The sequence below is a fragment of the Tenrec ecaudatus genome, chromosome 6, assembly GCF_050624435.1.
Source record: "Tenrec ecaudatus isolate mTenEca1 chromosome 6, mTenEca1.hap1, whole genome shotgun sequence".
In the NCBI taxonomy this organism is placed as follows: domain Eukaryota; kingdom Metazoa; phylum Chordata; class Mammalia; order Afrosoricida; family Tenrecidae; genus Tenrec; species Tenrec ecaudatus.
The window spans coordinates 171983913-172005422 of record NC_134535.1 but is presented as its reverse complement, the minus strand read 5'-3'; the positions used below and the strand labels follow the sequence as shown (position 1 = coordinate 172005422).

The 21510-nt window shown below is 40.7% G+C and overlaps 1 protein-coding gene across 1 annotated transcript in view; it reads left to right on the top strand.

The window, feature by feature from the left end:
* Nucleotides 1-21510, top strand: part of ENKUR (enkurin, TRPC channel interacting protein) — a 41857-nt gene that overhangs the window by 1948 nt on the left and 18399 nt on the right. Inside the window, exon 2 of the mRNA XM_075552529.1 lies at nt 15946-16091. Within this exon, the coding sequence (XP_075408644.1) occupies nt 15946-16091 (146 nt within the window). The remainder of the gene's footprint in view (nt 1-15945; nt 16092-21510) is intronic.

Here is a 21510-nt window from a genome sequence, read left to right as displayed (position 1 = left end):
ACTGCCCACCTGTCACTGCACCACCAGGGCCTCTGTACATAGGTGCCGTGTGTGCCATAGAGCGAATTCTGAGTCGGCAGCCCTGTGGGACAGAGAAGAGTTCAGTGGGGTTTCCTAGGCTGCAATATTTTCTCCTGGATTGCCAGCTCTGTTCCCCTCACAGAGTTCTTTTTGGGTTCAAACCAGTGACTTCAGTTAACAGCCAACAATGAACCCAGTTGCACCTCCTGGGGCTCCTTTTATAAAACTGTGACCTGTTACCTTCAAGTCGGTTCCAGCGTGTCATCTCAGAAAAGTCACCACCACGGAAGCACTCTTAAGGACTCTCATGTGCAAACACCTTTTTGGAACCCTTTTCTGTCGGTTGGGAGGAAAGGAGGTCACTAATGAAGAACACCTCATCCCTCCGAAGACTTGAAACATGTGCTGCCTCTTACGCAAGTCAGGACCACACGGAGAGAACGGGGGACTGAAATAACAATAAGTAGTAGTAATCAATAGGCTCTGCAGCTGATTTTGAGATCTTGAACAAATTTTCATTTGTGCTTCGGCCTGTTTTCTTGTCTAAAACAAGTAAGTGGATTAGTTAATACCTAAGGTCCTTTTCTGGTCTAATAGTCATTATTTCTAGTAGAAAGTACTTAGTGATGTTTTGGGCTGAGTTCTCTAGAGAAGCAAAATCATTGAAGCTTGTGTGTGTGTGTATTTGTATTCAGAAAGTTCTGCACACGGTTATAGAAGTGAGCAAATTTCCAGATCAGAAAGTGCTGCAGATTTCCAGATCATAGGTTAGCTCCTAGGCTGGAAGCCTGTCCGGACTTATGTAGCTGAAGGGGCTGACGAAGCCAAACATGGTTGGAGGCCAACAGACTTGTGCCTGCAGAGACAAATGAATCCAAGGCCAGCTGCTTAGAGCAGGCTGCTGACAACTCCCAGGATCTGCAGGCAAATGGGCTGCCCTTGGCTCAAATCCCAAGAAACAGAGGTCAACAAACCAGATGCAGGATTCAGATCCAGCAAATAGCAAGCCAAGTTTTTCCATAGTATTCCCTCATATTGGAAACAGGCCACACCCCTGAGCAACCCTCCTTTCAGCTGATTGGCACAGCAGATCTCTTAATGGGGTTGATTCCCTTGTGTTAGAGCCCATCATGGGGATTACTAGCTCTGAACTGCCAAACAGCTGAGAACCCTGACCCAGCCAAGTTGACAAAAAACTTTATCACAGGTATAGAACATCTTCAAAAAGTGGGCAATTCCTTCCATTTTAAGCCTCAGCAAATAACTGATGTCAACCAGTGCAGTGCCTATATTGTATATCCATTAGCTTCACAATCTCTAATAGAGATTGGAGAAAATAAAATAAGTTATACAGTGCAGGGGTTATGAGTATTTCAATTAACTACTGTTGAATGGACACTGAGCCAATACTATAGAATACATAATACAACTCTTCATTTCTGTAATCCTTTGGTAAAATGTGCTTTCCACAGAGTATTGAATATGACTATTCAGAGATTTTGCTAATTCTGATTTTTGGCGAATTAAAAATCCTTGCTGTATCAAGGTGTGTTTTTCTTGTTTGTGTTCAGAAAATTTAGTAGAAGCCATTTTTGTTCATTTTGCAAGCATGAACCCAGCTCCTTTTGTGCATCTACCACTGCCCCCCTGTACCAGTTGTTGGGGATCGGTGGGGAGCATGAACCCTTGGCTTCCCTGTGAAGGACTAAGTAGGGATAGGACTATCACAAAATAGTATTGCCAACAACAACAAAAAGTAACCTACACCATGGCACCAACAACCATGTGTGTTTGTTGTTTGATACCATGGAATACATGCAAACCATTCATTTATTAAAAACAGAACAATAAAATATTTAAACCATTGTCTCTCAGCACACTAACATGAATTTATCCTGACCCAACCTTCGTACTACTAATAAGAATTAAATATAACAAAAAGAAACACGTTAAGCTACAAAGCCCATTGGCATTGCAGAGTCTGAATAACCCAAGTACACAGCAGCCTTCTCTTGCAGTCCTGGTAAGATGATTATCCATCTTCCACAAAGAGGTAGATGATTCATGGGGGAAACCCACAACTGATTCCCCTGTGATCTCTCAAACCTCAGAGGGTTATGTGGTCGACTCGGGGAATTGAAGTATAAGCATCAGAAGGTCTACAACAAAGCAGCATGTTACTGAAGACCCCAATGAGAGTTCCAGTTAGTAAATGCTGAGAACATAGCGATGTGACTGAATAGATGCATATGTGACTGGACTGAAGTGTGGGGATCAAGGCTTTTCTGCAGTTGACTATGAGCTGGGATTTAAGCTCTGAAAGGGTTCGATTTAATGGGAGATCATGATTCAGTAATCACAGTTTGAGTTACTCAGGATGCATGAGTATTCAAGTGCCTCATCTTTCTATGAGTAGCTCTATTTCTTTAATAGCTCTTAATTATTCTCTTTCTCTCTTTATTAAATCAGTATGGCCATATGGTCTGAATAGTTTATGGACCCATTACCTCCTGTCCTTTAATCACCATGTTTTTATTTATGTTCAAATACATAAGCTGCTCTTAAAAGATGAGGCTTTCTGTTTTGTAAAGGTATACAGGCACCGAAACCCACAGGGGCAGTTCTCCCTGTCCCACAGGGGCACTATGAGTTAGAATTGAGCTGAAGCGCTGGTGAGGCATGTGATGTTAGCTGGTATTGATGACTTTGCAGGCCGTAGACAACCACAGGTCCGATAGTCTCCACCTTTGATCTACGGAAATATTTCTGACTTATGAATATCTCCCACAGACTGCTGACCATCCCATCCAGATTTACAAATCTGATACGTATGTCTGTCTCTTCTCCATCTAGCATCAACAGGGCAAATACTTGGCATTCCATTAGACCACTAGAATACTTCTCTCTAGATAAATATGGTTCCATTAATCATATCATCCAGTTGTACTTATCTGTCGCTTCAGACTTTGCTAGCCTTGAGGTGCATATAATTATGTGTACCACATATTCCTATCTAATAACCTTATTTTTTAAGTAATGTTTGCTTGCCATGGCCTGAAATTACAAATGGGTTAAAACAAGCATTGCTTCTCTATGAACTTACTGAAGATTCTCGCTATTGCTCTTCTCAGAATCGGGCGTCAGACTTCCCAGTGTGGAATTTTGCCATGTACACTTTTTGAAAATGGAAGGATTTCATGCTTTAAGCAGCCTCCCCATTTTTCATTGGGGTTAACATAATGACAGTTTCATTTTTGGAATTTCCCATTCTGATTTACTACCATCCATTTTATTCAATTATCTTACTGATTTTTCAGAGATTTATCTGAGTAATTCCTTCCTTGACTATTATGAACCCTTAAAAATGCCCCCAAAAGGAAAATGAGCTGATTCCAGGAACCCAAGTAGAAGGCGAATTTTGAGAATGACGAGGGCAACGAATGTATAAAGGTGCTTCACTCAATTGATGTATGTATGGATTCTGATAAGAGTTGTATGAGCCCCAATAAAATGATTTATTTTTTTAAAAAAGAAAGAAAATGGCCAATGAGTCGATGCTAACTCATGGTGACACTATAAGATGGTGGAACTGCCCCCTGTGACTTTCTGAGACTGTCAATCTTTGCAGGAGCAGCTGGTGGTTCTGAATTGCTGACCTTGGGGTAAGCAACCCAACACAACCACTATGCCATCAGGCTCCCTTTCGATGACAGGAAGGTGTAAAACACATTAAAATTTAAGCCAACAAGACTTCTGTAGATACTTTAATAAATAACTATTCCTTCCTGAAAAAACAAAAAGACAGATGGCATGATTACTTAGTACTGAGATACTCAGTTCATCTAATTTGCTGACTAATTTCAGCCAAGAGTTCAACTAGAGAAAAGAGTAGCTTCTTAAAATTAAACCTATTTTTAAAAGAAAGTCAAGAATATTCTGGTGTTTGGTTTTTTCTTTTTGAAAAAATGAAATTTTATGCTAAGATCTCAATTGTTGCAATATATGGTTGCAAAATAATTTTGTAATTAGTGTTAGAAATAGTTGTTCATATTTTTTATCTGGCTAAACGGTCTTCCACGGTTATAACACTTCTTGTCATCTCCCAAGTCATTTTTACCAAACTAATCTTATGTTTATCTGCAAGCTTGAATGCATAATACATACTATATAAGTATTGAATAAATACATACATTGTAAATATATATACTATGTTAGACCAGGTTGACTAGAGAAACAAATTCAGGGACACTTATATGTGGGTAGGTGCTATAGTTTATTGTGCCTGCCTGGCCGATCAACACAAGTAGGATTAACTGAAGGGCAGAGGGATAAATGGCTTGCTTGTTCTGTGCCTCAGTTTAAAGGGGTACACTACCTGTGGGATGCCTAGCATGTGGACTGTGTCGCTGTAAGTTGAGGTCCCTTTAAGCCTACATGATTGGAATGTTCATCTCTGGAGCTGGGGACCAACAGTTGATGACAGTTGGGGACCTGCCCTGCAGTTTGCTGCCTGGGTATATATAGCCCAGCTCTCTCTACAGAAGGGGACTAGTAACTGGCAGCTCTCAAAAACTTGAAGGACTGCTAGTGTCTCACTGCTTTATAACTTAACTGTTAATTTCTTGTATTATCTATCTGTATATTATTTAACGGTTTATTTCTTGAATTATATATCTATCTTTATAAATATATTTATATATAATTACTAGCAATCTGGTTTGTCTCTCTAGAGAACCCTGTCCAACACAGTAGGAGACAACTTTGTATCAAGAAGTAATTATATATCAAGTAAACATCCCAGCCCAGTCCAGTTCAAGTCTGTAAGCCCAATACTATTCCATAAGTCTGATAATAGTCTATAAATCCCTATTCAGACCCACACAGTCACAGGCAATGATGCAGCATGCAGGAAGGTGCAAAGTCTTGTAGATCCAATGGTGGTGGACGCATCTCCATGGCTCTGGCTGCCATCAGCGTGACTCGAAGTGGCTCAAGAGGAAATTGAAGCAGAGAGAGAGGGGGGAAGTTCCCAGCACCCTCCTTATGAGAAATCCACACCCATGAGGAGGTACCATCAGACTGTGACCCAACTGACAGACTAGACTCTACCCCTTCACTCTATGTATCAAGTTGCCATGAGATTATGTAACTACTATATAGATAGATTAGATAGATAGATATAATTTTTATCATGGAATTAACAGTTCCTATTTACCCATTGTTACCAAACTGATTTCAAGTCATACCCTATAGGACAGAGTAGAACAGCCCCCTAGAGTTTCCTAGACTGTAAATCTTTAGAGAAGCGGAGAGCCTCCTCTTTCTCCTATTAGCAACTGGTGAATTTGAACCACAGACCTTGCAGTTAACAGTGCAGTGCTTATCCTACAGCACCACAGGGTTACAGTTGATATAACAATGCAGAACCAACCCACTGCCACTATGGCAACTGCAACTCATAGCCTGGTTTCCAAGGCTTTGGACATGTTCTCGAGAGAGACCAGTCACCGGGGAAGGACATCGTGCATGGCAAAGTAGAGGGGCAGTGAAAGAGAGGAAGACTCAGACAAGATGGGTTGACGCAATGGCTGTCACAATGGGCTCAAACAACGATTGTGAAGATGGTGCAGGGTGGGGTGCACAGGTCTCTGTGCGCCAGAATCAATGTGATGGCACAGCAACGGCAAGGCTGTAATCTTTCCAGAAACAGATGACCACGCCGTTCTCCCTCAGAGAAGCTGGAGGGTGCAGACTGCAGTGACAGAACCACAGGGAGAACATAGCTGAAGGCCTGGGAAACTGGGTTGTGGAAGGGAAAATTCCAGAAGGCACTGTTCCTCTTCAGACATGGAGGTGCCAGAGAAAGATGGACACAGCTGGGAGAATGTCATTCCATGGGCATTTGCTTGCTTAATGTTTGTTCATTGTGAGTTCTTGCCTCTGGTTTAGACTTCGATAGTTATACCCATATGGCAAAAAATATTAGCACACCGCTCTGATGTTTTGCATATTGATAACAGTTTTTAACATTAGCTCCAGGGAAATTTGTAGATAAATGTGAACTTCTGTGAATGTTAGATGTTTGACGAAGGGGGTTCCACTACAGAACAAGGTTCAGTATCCGAAACATAATGTACACGATCTTGGATATTAGTATGAAATCGGTTTTTCACAGGTCATGAAAGACTGTCACTCTCTGTCTATCTCATAACAATCATTTCCACACCACAACCTGGCTTTTCAGACAGCAAGACTAAACAGTTGTAAAGTTTAACTAGAAGTGGATCTCCAAAACAATAATAATGTCAAAATACTGCTATGACGATGACAACTGTTGCTACGACTCCCACTAATATATTCCGTGTGCATGTTTATAATGTGCCAGGTACCGTTGTGCTTTTTGGCAATCATCATGCCATTTCCACACCACCGATTAGGTTAGTGCTATCGCAGTGGTATAGCAGAAACAGACCAGAAAATGGAGGTCGTTTGGGAAAGGAAGAGCCAGATTTCAGATACAAGTTTGACTCCGAAGCCTGTAGCTAACTGGCTTGTACTTTTGCTTTTGGGCGTGAGCACATAATGCAAAACAAATCTAATGAGCCCCTTTTGCTTTGATATGTCTTCAGGGTCAGATAATGTATAATTTATCAGTTATGACTTGTAACTTTTTCTATAATCTTTTTATAATTCCTTAAGATGTAGTTAATGAGAATACCAAAATCAATGGAAAACAATCATAGAAAAATAAGGTACCACCACACATAAAGTTGCACACAAAATACATGCTTTAAATTCCTATACAAGCAGGCTTCAAAAAGTTTGAGGAAATTTCCCATGATGTTTCAGTGTTGTTTTTCCACAAACATTTTGAAGCCGCCTCGTATGGTGGCTTCGTGCCTGATACAAATGTGATTCAGAGCAAACTATAAAGCAACCAACTCAGAAAAGAAGGGAATTCTTCACGTGGTCCCTAAAAGATCATTTGCGCTCACAGTCACGTCGTCTTTAAGATAAAAAACAAGGTAATAGCTGAGGAGAAGTAAAAGCCTTCTGGGTATGGGACGAGAAACTTATTTCCTCCAAGGCTCATGCAGAGTGGAGAAAATATATGTAATGTCACAAAGACTGCTTAGCAACACACATTAAGTACATGGGGATTCATACGTCTCTCATAGGACACCACTAGCCTAATGCCCAAATAGAACTTCACGAATGCAGTTTTGGAGCCATTGACACGATGTGCTCTTCATAAGCAGTTACCTGATTGTGTCGTTTAAAACCAAAGGTAGGTATCTTGATCAACCCTCCCCAGGATAAATATACTGTAAGTCACAAGTGTAATTTAAAACTTCCTCGCAGTGACTTGGAAAAAGTTAAGTACAACATGTAAGATGAATTTAATAATATATTTATTTAGCCCAATAGATTCCAAATATTACGACATCTGTACCTGGCACTCCCCACATTTCAATTACTCAATGTCCGCAGGTGCCTGGTAGCTCCTGTGTCAGCGTAGATCTAGTTGACTACGATACCTGTGCACCCTTCTGACAAGCCATTGCAGTTCAGCTCATTCAAGCAGCATTCAGATGGGAGGTGGTGTTCCGTGCAGAAGCAGACTTGAAAACCAGCCGTTCCTGGGCTAGAATTGGCATCCCCTGGGTCACTGACTACTTGAAATTTTCATGAGACTGAATTGAAGACCCACTTCTCCATTTGTAGGCAGACTTAATGGGGTACTTGGTGCATGTCAAATTCTCTCCAAGCAATAATTTGGAGATATTTCTAATAATATGCTCCTCATGTTTTCATACAATGAAAAAAAGGTGCAATACTTTTGGCCTGAATTTTATTTTTAAATGTTTTTAACCGAATGTCATTTTCACGTACTAAGGGGAGAAAACAATGCAATCAATCACTCACAACCTGTCCCAACGTTTAACTAATATTATTTCTTTAGGTACCTTTGAAGACAAGCTGTTTTCAAAATGTATATCTAGGGACTTAATAATATTACTTATTATGGTAGTATTTGGCAATAAACCATAAAGGTTATATATTTACCAAAAATGACAATAACAGTTTTATCTCTAACCCACATCTAATAGTAAGTAGAAAGATTAGGGCCAATTGTGTCAATAAAATCATTTCCTGGACCTTTATAATAAAACACCACCACCCAGGAAAACAAACAAAACAAGTAAAATCAGCCATTGTAAAGAAAAAGTTTAATATGTAGAAGCAATTATATCTATAATGGTTTAAGTTGCCTGTCAACTTGGCTGGCCCAAGATTCTCAGTGACTTGGCAGTTTTTATATAGTTTAGTAGCTAACTAATCATGCAGTCATCCTGTCTGATGAGATCAGATATAATTTAATCACTTCCATGAGTTTTGCTGTGAGTAGCCATTCAGTTGAAAGAGAGATTCTTCAGATGTGTGACTTCCATTTATTATTGATGGACCTTCTGGCAAAGTTCTATGGCTTTTTGCTTGATCTGGATTCTGCATGTTTCCTCATTGTCTGGCCTCAGTTCTTTGGGAAACCAGAAACTAGCCCTGTTGTCTGCTGGTTTGGGGAGTCGTTAACTTTGACTGCCTATGAACCAGCAGTCTGTTCTCTGTCCTTCTGATCTTGGACTCCTCCACTGCTGCAGTGATAGAAATCAGGAAAAGGCTCTCTTAGACTTGGACTTGCCAGCCTCTTCAACTGTGTGAGTCATTTCCATGAGATCGTCCTCTCCCACTATATGGTGGTTTGCATGTTGTGGTGTTGCTGGAAGATGTGCCACTTGAAGTTTAAATACCAACAGGGTAGTCCAAGGTAAATAAGATTCGACAGTTTCCAGACTAAGAAAAGGCTACGAAGAAGGTTTAGCTTGTCCACTTCAGAGGAATTGGTTATTAAAAACCTTATGCAGAGCAGCTGAACATTGTCAGATGTGGTGCATATATAGATGAGTCCCTGGGGCCTGACGGCACTCAAAGTACGACTGGAGAAGAGCTGTCTCCTCAAAGTGAAGCTGACAATAATGACATGGATGGAGGCATGCTTTCGAGACTTTTACTAGATGATGGGCACCGTTCAAAACTAAATGAAACAACTGGCGAGATGTCACGATCAGAGTTTGCAGTATACGACATGCGACTCAGAAGATTGGAAGTTAACATTGAAATGGAACCCATCAAGATCGATGCGGAAAGCATTAGTGTGCTGACAAGGACTGACACTGACTGCTTTGACTCGGGCAGTGATTACTTAAAATTTCATACCAGCGACTGAAGCTAGAGATAAACTGAAGACTCCTACCAACTGCTTCAGTCTGAAACTGATCAAACATGCAATCAAGATGCATTGATAATTACCGGTGATTACAACGTTACGGTTGGAAACAACAAAAGTTGTTGGAAAATATGACCTTGTCGATTGAAATGAAGCTGTAGGTCACATGAAGAATTTTGTAAGACCAAGGACTTCTCAAATGCGTTTTTTCAACAACATAAATGGCTCCTGTACACGTGGACTTTGCCAGAGAGAATACACAGAAATCAAACTGACAACATCTGTGGAAAATGATGATGGCAAAACTCAGTGTCAGCAGCCCAAACAAGGCCGACGACTGACTGTGGAACCGACCATCAACTGTTCATATGTAAGTTGAAGAAAATTAAAACAAGCCTATGGGGGAAAAACGATGGCCTTGGTGTATGCCACCTGAATTTTGAGAACATCTCAAGAATAGATTTGAGTCACTGAATATTAATAACAGAAGACCTGATGAGCTGTGGGATGATATCAAGAATATCATACATGCTGAAGACAAAAGGTCATTACAAGAAAGCAAAGATCAAAATGGATTTCAAGTTTCTCTGAAACTGACTCTTGATCTTATAGTAGCTAAAGCCCATAAAAGAAATGGTGAAGTCAAAGAGCTGAACAGAAATTTCAGAGAGTACCTCAAGAAGACGAAATAAAGCTTTGTAATGAAATGAGCAGAGACCTGGAACTAGAAATCCAAAAGGAAGAATGTGCTCTACATACATTAAGCTTAAAGAATTGAAGAAAAAAATTCAAGCCCCAAGTTTCAATCTTGAAAGATTCCAATGGCAAAATATTGACCAGTGCAGGAAATATCTAAAGAAAATGGAGGGAGTATACAGAGTGACTGTACTAAAAGGAACTAGTGGATGGACATTCAAACATTCCAAGAAGTAGCATATGATCAAGAACCAATGATAGTAAAGGAAGAAATTCAAGCTGAACTGCGGGCATTCATGAAAAGCAAGGCCCCAGGGTTGACAGAATATCAAGAGAAATGTTTCAACAGGCTGATGAAGCACTCACCCAATTATGCCAAGACAGCTACTCGGCCAACGAACTGTAACGGAGCCATATTTGTATCCATTCCAAATAAAGGTGACCTAACAGAATGTGGAAATTATTAAATGATATTATTAATATCACATGCAAGTAAATTTTTGCTGAAGATCATCCAACAATGGGAAGCTGCCAGAAATTCAAGCCAGATTGAGAAGAGGATGTGGAATGAGGGGTATCATTGCCAAACGCAGATGAACCGACTGAAATCAGAGAATATTAGAAAAATATTTACATGTTTTATTGGTTGTTCAAAGGCTGTGTGATCATAACAATATATAGTATCAATAAGAACGGGAATTCCAAAACTCATTGTACACATGTGGAGCCTGTACATAGATCAAGAGGAAGTTGTTTGAACAAAATTAGGGAATACTGTGTGCATCAGGGTCGTATATTTTCATCATATTTATTCAGTCTGTGCTGAGCAAATAATCTGAGAAGCTGACTACATGAAGAAGAATGTAGCATCAGGATCAGAGAAAGGCTGATTAACAATTTGTGTATGCAGATGACAAAACTTTGCTTACTGAAAATGAGGCAGATTTGAAGGACTTATTGATAAAGATCAAGAATTGCAGCCTTCAGTATGAATGACAATTCATGGTAAAGAACCAAAATTCTTACATCTAGAACAATAGACAGGATCATGATAAACAGCAAAAAGATTGAAATTGTTGAGGATTTCATTTTGCTTAGTTTTGCTCATGCGGACAACAGTGAAGAAATCAAGAAGCACACTGCATTGGGTAAATCTGCTGCATGACACTGCTTTAAACTGTCGAAGAGCAAGCACACCATTTTGAGCCACAGTATTTTTAATTGGTGAAAGTTGCATGTGAAAGTTGAACATTGAACAAGGAAGACTGAAGAAGAATTGACGCGTTTGAATTATGGTGTTGGTGAAGAATGTTGAAAGTATTAGATCCACCTCGGAAGAAGTATAACCAGAAAAATAATAATTTATAATTTATCAAGGGTTCATGAGGGTGAGGGGGGAGGGAAAAATGAGGAGCCGATACCAAGGACTCAAGTAGAAAGACAATGTTTGGAAAAGGATGATGGCAACATATGGACACACGTGCTTGACACCATGGATGTATGGATTGTTATAAGAGCTATAAGAGCCCCCAGTAAAATGATTTTTTTTAAAGTATAACCAGGATTTTCTTTGGAAGCGAGGATGGCAAGACTCAGTCTTACATACTTTAGACACGTTACCAGGAGAGATCAGTCTGTGAAAAAGGACATCATGCTTAGTAAAGTAGGAAGTAAAAAAAAAAAAAAAGGGTCGGGGGGCGGGGGAGAGGCCTTCAAGGAGATAAATTGACACTGGCTGAAAGCATGTTGTTGTTGTAGGTGCCATCGAGTTGGCTGCGACCCCGTGACAACAGAACAGAGCACTGCACACGCACACGCCATCCTTGTCCCGGTGCTTGAGCCCACTGCTGTCAGCCCGCCTCACCCAAGGCTTTCCTCTGCCCCGCCGCCCCTCCACTTGACCAAACATGAGGTCTTTCTCCTCTATGGAAGATGAAGTCTTGCCATCCTTTCCGCTAAGGCGCACTCTCGCCTTCCTCCTCCATGTACAGATCGGTTTGTCCTTTTATCGGTCTATGGTATGGTACTTTCAGTAGTCTTCCCCAGAACCACAATTCAAATACATCGATTCTTCCATGGTCTGCCTGATTCAAAGTCTAACTTTCACATGCATATGATGCAATGGAGAATCCCATGGCTGGAGTCAGGCACTCCTTAGTCCTCAAAGTAATGTCCTTGCTGTTCGAGGCTCTAAAGACATCTTGTGCAGCAAATTTACCTAATGCAATATGTTATTTGATCTCTTGACTGCTGCTTCCATGAGCGCTGATTGTGGATCCAAGTCAGACAAAATCCTTCAGAACTTGAACCTTTTCTCCATTTATCGTGAAATGGGACCTCTTGGCCCAGTTATGAGGGTTTTCGTCTTCCTTACAATGAGTTGGGAGATCCACACGGAAGGCCACGGCCCTTCATTTTTACCGGCACGTGCTTCATTTCCCCTTTACTTTCAGCAGGCAAGGTTGTGTCATCTGCATATGGCAGGTGGTTCAGCCAACCTCTGATCCTGATGCTGCGCTCTTCTTCATGCCACTCAGCTTTCGTTGGCGGCTGCAGCAATGGGCTCCACATGCCAACAACTGTGGCTGTGAATGGGAACGAACTCAGTGGCATCTAACAACAACCATGTATATGTACACCAGCACTTGATTTACTTCTCTAAAGAGAACCCATCCGAAGGAAATGTCACACCGTGTAAGTTTTAAACATTAATGTACAACTCCTAGGTGAATAGATGCATGTGGTAGTTATGTAATTGTTAATTTGAGAGGAATAAGAGTGAAGGGGTGGTGTCTGCCTGTCAATCAGGTCATAGCCAATGAGACGTCTGTGTGGGCACAGCCTTCTCCTGAGGATTCTGGGAGCTCCTGTATTCCTTCTTGGAGGTAGGAGACACACTCTCTCTCTGCTGACTTCCTGGGAGACATTGCAACTGATAAGACACTTGGAACTACCCTAGTTCCCTGAGCTATAGAAGCCATGTGGAGACCCCACCACTGCTGAGATGCTTACAATGCCCCTAGGTCCACAAGATGTCCCACCACTGGCCTGTGATCTTCCTGCATTCTAAGTCATTGCATGTGTTTTCTGAGTCTAAAGAGGAATTTATAGATTGGTATTGGATATATGGGCTAATAACGGACTTATGGACTTGATCTGGACTGGGATTTTTTCTCAATATTCAATTGCTCTTGTATATAAAGCTTTTTCTTATACACATATGAATGTCTATGAATGTGTTTCTCTAGTTTAGCTGGAATAACAATGCATTAAAAAGCAAAACTTATTCTGAGAAGGTAATTTTGGAAATTGAGGGAACCAAGATTTTTACTTATGTATTATTTTTGTCATTAATTTTGGGGGAAAATTACAGCTATCATTCATAAGTAGAATGTTTACCTTTCTGATTTCTATAACAGATGAATAAACATTCAGCTCACCAACAGGTAATATAGAATTGAATCATAAGATTTCAAATAAAAGAGGTGGGTGCATCCAATCAACATTTACAAGGCATACAAAGAAGCAACAAAGTACAATGTATACCAAGTGACTATCCATTAATTACAAACAAACTCAGACAGGTGGGACAATTTAACAAGATTAAAACAGCTCTCTGCAATACTTTCTGCGCGTTCAAATTGGCAACGTTGAGCATGAGAACCTAAGGGGGAAAATGTACACCATATTTCCTCACAGTGGATGCTGAGCAAATACTCAGAGAGGCTGGATTATATGAAGAAGACTGGCATCAGGATCAGAGGAAGGCTCATTAACAGCCTGCGATATGCAGAGGACAAGTCCTACCTGGTGGAAATGAGGCGGCCTTGATGAAGATAGAGCCAGCCTTCAGTATGAATTCCAGTCAACGTCCATGCAAGCAGCTGCCAAGAAATCAGATGATGTTATTGTAGTGGGAAAATCTGCAAAACAGCTCTTTAAATTGTTCAAAAGCATAACGTGTTACTTTGAGGACTCAGACTGTTCCTTACTCGAGCCACTGTGTTTTCAATTGATTAAAATGCATCTGAAAGATGGTCAATGCATACGAAAAACTGAAGAAGATTTGATGCCTTTGAATTACGGTGTTAGCGAAGAATTAGCCATCTGTCTTGGAAAACATACAGCCAGAGTGCTCCTTGGAAGAGAGGTTAGGAAGACTTCGTCTTGCAAACTTTGGGCATGTTCCAATTACTGGCAAAGGACATCGTGTTTGCTAGTCTAGTGGCTCAATAGTACACGAGGGCCTTCGATAAGATGGGTCAATAGGCTGAGGCAGTGGGCTCAGACATTGCAACGACTGTGAGGGCGGCACAGGACTGGGTAACATTTTGCTCTGTTGTACATGGGGTCCCTCTAAATTGGACCTGACTTGACAGTACCTAGGAACATCAACAACACGAATCACAACGATCTGTGGCCTTGACCACACACGTAGAAGGGAAACATCGCACAGCACTAGGGCAAGGGTGGAAGCGGGTATATCAAAGTGTTGTTTTGTAAGATTCTTAGACCGTAGGTGAAGGTGTTGCTGGAAGGCAAAATTGATATTAGTTCTTTGTGCTGTGAACCTTAAAATGCCTATAAAATCAAAAGAAAATCAAGGCAAGGTTAAAGAGGAAAGATGAACAATAGAATATGTAGAAAACAATAGCAAAGTGGCAAAGTTAAGCACAAACTAAAGCTGATGTTGAATATGATGGCCTAAGTGTACCACATGGAAGAGGATGAGATTGTTGGAATGGCTCACCAGTCTGTGCTTTATATAAGAGAACTTCTTTAAAAATAGACAGTAAAAAGTCTAGTAATGGAAAAATATACTACCATGGAACCACAGATCAGCAAAACTGTGAGAATAGCCTTATTCATATCTGATGGAATATATTTTAGAGTGCAGAATATGAAAAGGGATAGTAGTATTTGTACAATGGTAAAGGGTCAGTTTTCCAAGAAGAGATAATAAACCTAAATAGTATTTACCTGGAAACCGAAGTGCAAAAGATACGAAGCAAAACCTAAAATAACTAAAAGAAGAAAGACACAAGACCACCATCTCTGTCAATAATTAATAGAATGGGTAGACAAAAATCAATAAATATATAGAACACTAGAAAAACACTGTCAACCAATTGGTCAACAGCATGAAATACATTTTCTTTTCAAGTGTATACAGAACATTTACCAAAATAGACTAAATTTGTTCTATAAAACAAGCATCAGAATTGAAATGGATTGAAATCATATGTAGCCCATCATCTAACTACCACGGAGATCATTATAAAAATACCTGGCAAATCCTCAAATATTTGGAAACTAAGCAATGTTTCTAAATAGACTTCTAAGTTAAGGAAGATAGAAAATAACAGGGGTTTTAGCGGAATTAAAATAATGGAATATCAAAATTGGTGCGAGTCAGCTAAAGCAGAGCTTAGAAGGATTTTTTTTAGCTTTAAAAATGTAAATCAGAAAAATATAAAAGTTTGGAATCGATGACCTCAGCAAGCATTTTAGGAAACAAAAAAGAAATGCAAATTAAACCCAAAGTAAGGAGAAGAAATAATACGCATCAGAGCAGAAATCAATGGAATAAAATGCAAACATTAGAGAAAATCGATGAACACCTAGTTCTCTGATGAGATCAATAAAATTAATAAACTCCAGACTGATCTGCTAGAAAAAAGGGAAGCAAGGAGGGAAGGGGGGTGGGGGGAGAGAAGGGAGGGGAGGAAAAAGCAAGGCACATCACCTACACCTTTTCAAAAGATGTTAAATTAAGAAAATACTGCAAGCAACTTTCCTCTGGTAGTGCTCTCTCCCCGCAGAGCGTCTACTGAGATTGCATACGCTGATGACCAAGACTCAAATAATCATACTCTTTGTTAAGCTTGAATCTTGTGTACTAGGAAGATAATTGCTACAATTTATGATTGTTTCAATGTTAGGTACACGTCTGTTTTTAAGACATCCGTGAAAGATGACATTCAAAAAGTTAAAGCTGCCATGAAAACGATGGGACCCGCGAAAGTTGAACTGCCTTCTCCAAAGGATTTCCTAAAGAAACGCTCGAAGGAAAAGCCTCTCCCTCCCAGTAAGTGGTGTCGTTGTGTCTTGTTAGTGGTCATGTTAACAAATTAGCTAAAATTATATTGTCATTAAATACTCCGTGTGATAACTGTCTTGGCTCATATGAAGCAGAGTCGCGTGGCTTTGAGAATGTGGATTTAGACTTGTTTCTCCCATCTCTCTGGATAACACCTCACCCTTTGCCTTGGGGCTATAGGCTGTTAGGGAGGCGCCATAGGAAGACATGGTTCATTTTTGTCAAAATGTACACCCTGGTTGCCGCTGAGGAGTTGCATCATTTCTTTGATGCCCCCAGATTTAGGAAAAAGCCAACTTCTTTTTCTTAACTTTGGACTGTAAACTGAGCGAAGGCTTCCAGAGCAAACCATCAGTTCACTGGTTCATGTGCATTGTGTTTCAGCTCATTCATGGCAAACCTTTCTCTCATCCCACTTCCTTCCCATTACGGTCTACTTCTGTTCCTTCCTCTTTCCCAATCCTTCACAACTTTGTCCTTGGGGAAATGCTTCCCTTTGCTCTAACATTGCTCGCAAATGTTCCGCAGGCACGCTGTCAATCCATCTCATCAAGAATCATCCTCCTCTTTGCTGCCCCACTCCTGTCCCAAGCATGATGTCCTCCTCCAGGGGCTGGTCTCCCCTAAGAACATGCCCAATGTAGATGAGACAGAGTCTCGCCATCCTTGTTTCTAAGGAGCAGACTGGCTGTGCTGCTTTCGAGACCAATCTGTTTGCTCTCTGGGCAGCACTTTCAAGATTCTTCACCGGCACTGTAATTCAAATGCTGCGAGTCTCCTTCAGGCGTCCTCATCCAGTGTCCAGCTTTCACATGCAGGGGAAGCAATTGAAAATACAATGACCTGGATCAGACACACCTTAGTCCTCAAAGCAACATCCTCATTTCTTTAATGCTTTTTAAAAAATTACATTCATTCATTCTTTCATTTTTACTTGGGGCTTTTACAACTCTTTTGTTTTTCTTTTAAAAATAATTTTATTGGGAGCTCGTACAACTCTTATTACAATCCATCCATCCATTGTGTCAATCACATTTGTATATTTGTTGCCATCATCATTCTCAAAACATTTTCTTTCTACTTGAGCCCTTGGTATCAGCTCCTCATTTTCTCTCCTCCTTCCCTGCCCTCCTCCCTCAGGAACCCTTGATAATTTATGAATTATTATTATTTTGTCATGTCTTAAACTGTCTCATGTCTCCTTCACCCACTTTTCTGTTGTCCGTTCCCCAGGGAGGGGGTTATATGTAGATCTTGTGATCAGTTTCCCCTTTCTAGCCCCCCTTCCCCTCCTGGTATCACTACTCTCATTATTGGTCCTGAGGGGTTTATCTCTCCTGATTCCCTATTGACTATTGTGGGGTTTGACATGAATCAAAGAGAATACGAAGGTTATTTCTAAATCCAAGAGACAAAGTAGAATAAGAGCAACGTTGGCTTCAGGTTCAGGCTGAAAGGGATCATATTTTGCTGAACTAAGGAACACTATGTCTTTCTTTTTTATTTTTTAAAGATCATCTTATTGGGGCACTATAGAACAATCCACACATCAATTGTATCAAGCATATTTGTACATATGTTGCCATCATTCTTTGCTAGATATTTACTTTCTTTTGAGCCCTTGATATCAACTCCTCTTTTTCCGAACCTCCATGCCCACGTGACCCCTTGATAAATTATAAAATATTATTATTTTCATATCTTACCCCTACCTCTGTCTCACTCCCTTCCCCCATGGTTTCTGTTGTTCATCTACCTGGAGGAGCGGGTGGTGGTAATTATGTGTCCTTTATTGAGATATGTTCTGCTTCCTCCCCTCCTCTCCCTACCTTCCCCCTACCCTTTTGGTGTCACTATTCCCATTCCTGTTCTGAGATTCCATGTGTCCTGAGTTCTTATCTGTACCTGTGCACATGCTCCATCTAGCCCACAGTGGAAGGCAGCACTGGGGTCATGACAGAGGGGGGGTGAGGAAGCCTCCAGGATCCAGAGGAATATTGTGTGTTTCATCAGAGCTATGCTGCACCCTGGTTGACTCATCCCTTCCCTGTGACCCCTCTGTAAGGGGATGTCCCATTGTCTACAGATGGGCTTGAAAGGTGTCTTGTGCAGCAGATTTACCCAATGCAATGTGTTGTTTGCTCTCTTGTCTGCTACTTCTATGAGCATCGTTTTGGATCCAAGCAAGATCAAATCCTTGACAGCTTCAATCTTTTCACCATTTGTCAAGTTGTTGCCCAATGGTGAAGTTGTGAGGATTTTTATTCTCTCTGCATTGAATGTCATCCATCCTGAAGGTTGCAGCCTTGATCTTGAGCAGCATGTACCTCAAGTCCTCCTCACCTTCAGTAAGTAATGTTATGTCACCTGCATATTGCAGGTTGTTAATACATCTTCCTCCAATTCCGAGAACAAATTCTTCTTCATGTAATTCATCTTCTCTGATTATTTGTTCATCATACAGATGAGTAAGTACGAAGAGAGGTTACGACTCTGGCACACACCTTTCTTGATTTTAAATTCCTTGTTCTATACACACACCTGCCACTTGATCCGTATACATATACATTCTGCATAACGTTCTGGAATTCCCATTCTTCTCAAGGTTATCCATAGTTTGCTGTTATCCACACAGGCCTATGCCTTTATATAGTCAATAGAACACAAGTAAATATCTTTCTGGTATTCTCTGCTTTAGCCAAGATCCATTGATGTCAGCAATGATATTCCTTGTTCCACGTCCTCTCTTGAACCCAGCCTGAATGTCTGTCAGTGTACTGCTGCAACCATTGCTGGATGATCTTCAGCAAAATTTTACTGTGGTGTGATAAATTGTTATCTATAATTTATGCATTTTGATGGAACCCTTTCTTTGGAATGGGTGAGAATATGGATTTCTTCTAGTCGGCTAAGTTAACTAACTTCAACATTTCTGAGCATAGCTGAGTGAGTGAGTGCTTGTTGAATCATTTCAATGGGAATTCTGGCAGTTCCCGAAGCCTGGTTTTAGACTAATGCCTTCAGTGTGGCTGTACTCATTCTTTCAATGCCATTGGTTCTTGATCATAGGCTAACCCTTGAAATGCTTGCACGTCACTCAACTCTTCCCTGTTAGTCCAGTTACTCTTGTATATTCCTTCCATCTTCTTTTGATGTTTCTGATGCTTAAGAGCTGCTGAGCAAGTTCGTCCTTTTTGGTTTTCTGACTCCAGGTCTTTGCGCATTCCATGACAGTGCTTTACTTTGCCTTCTCTTGCCATGGTTTTTCCCCCTGGCATCCATCTTTCTTTTTAGGGACATTTTACTTTCTTCGTGCACTGCCTTCTTGATGTTACTCAGGTCTTCTGTCATTGGTGTTCAGTGCAACATCTGCTCTGGAGATGTTCTCAGGTGTGATAGACTCCAGGTAATATTTTCACTCTGGTGGACTTGTTTTAATTTTCTTCAGCTTCAACTTGAACTTACATATGAGCAGTTGGTGGTCTGTACCATAGTCGGCCCCTGGCTTCACTTTTAGCTGCTTATTTTAATCTTCTCCAACAGCTCTTCCCACCAATGTAGCAAATTTTATTCTGTGTATTCCATCTGGAAAACTGTGAATATATAGTCGCCTTTTGTGTTGTTTGCAATATAGAAGTCATTGGTATTGCAAAATTCATGCAAACAATCGTGTGATCCTTAGCTTTGTTTCTGTTACTAAAGCCATATTTTCTTTCCATTTTGTTTCCAACGTTCACATTTTGATCACCAGTAATTATCAATGGATCTTGATTGCAGGTCTAATCAATTTCAGAAGTTGTTTGAATTCTCAATTTCTTCACCACTAGTTTAAGTCGTTGGTTAGTAAATTTGAATGATGTAGTGCTTGGGTTTCCTTATAGGCGTATAGGTGTTACCCAATGTATTTCCAGACAGATCTTCAAATGTTCTTTTTAACGATAAATGCAACTCCATTCCTCTTAGATGTCTCACTCCCAGCAGAGTAAACCCTATGATAATCTGGTTCAAAATTATTACTGCCAGTCCATTTCAGCTAATGCCTAGGATATCCATCTTCCTGCGTTCCATTTCATTGTTGTCAGCTTCCAATTTTCCTAGATTCGTACTTTATATATTCCAAGTTCCAGTCACCAATACATGTTTGCAGCGGTTTATGCTTATCCTCCCTTTCAGTCATGCCCTTCAGCAAAGAAAGGTCCCGAAGGTTTTATCCATCCACGTCATTATGACCGACCCTACTTTAATAAGGCAGCTTTTCCTGAGACCCAGTTTGAGTGCCTTTTGACCTGAGAGGCTCATCTTTTCACAGGATACCTGACAATGTGCTGTTGCTAGTCCTGAGACAGTGTTCCACTGTTATTGCTAAGGTTTTCAGTGGCTAATTCCTACGAATAGCCTGTTCCTTCTACACAGTCTGTTCTTAGTCTGGAAGCTCCGCTGAAACCTGTTCACCTTGGATAACCCTGCTGGTATTTGAAATAGCTGGTAGTGATATAGCTTCCAGCTTCACAGCCACGCACAATCCATAACAAGCTGACAGACAAGTTTGGAAGCTACTAGAGGTTACTACTAAGTCAGGATTACGTGCATAACAGTATACTTGTTTTTTGTAACTCTTGCAAAACTCCCAGTGTCATGTCCTGCCTCCATCAGTCTTCCCTGGCAGCCTTGGGGGTGTAGTAGTTATGTACTGGGGAACTAACCACAAGGTCAGCAGTTCCAAACCACCAGCCACTCTGAGAGAGAAAGATGAGGCTTTCCACTCCTGAAAAGATTTACTGCCCTGGAAATCCACAGGGGGCAGTTCTACACTGTCCTGCAGTGTCACTAAGAGTCGGCACTGACTTGATGGCATAAATTTGGTTTTTCCCATCACCCAAGTTAACATTTACAGCCCTCTAGCCAATGACTTCCCTTGATTCCCCTTTATGTTTCCGATAACCATCAAAGAATTTTCCTTTAGTGAAGCAACCTTTTCTTGAATTTTTATAATAGTGGACTCGTATCTTCATCCTTCTGTGATTAATCTCACTCAGCATAGTGTCTTCCATAACAGCTCACCCATGTTATGGGGTGTTTTGCCAATTCCTCCTTGTTTTTTAACTTCGTGCAATAATCCACAGTACACTCGTATATATGAAAATATATTTATCCACTCTTCCTCTGATGGGCAATTACAATTTTTCCATATTTTTACAACCATGAATAGCGAAAAAGCCAACTTTTTAGGAAGAGACAGACTCATCTACCTATATGTATTATTAATGCAAACTCACCACCACTGAGTCAATGCCAACTCAAGTCAATGTAACCTTATGGGTGACATTGGGCAGAACTGCCTCTGTGGCGGATCCCAGCCGAGCGGTAACCAGTATGCCACCAGGACTAGACTGCTGCCTTAGCCATC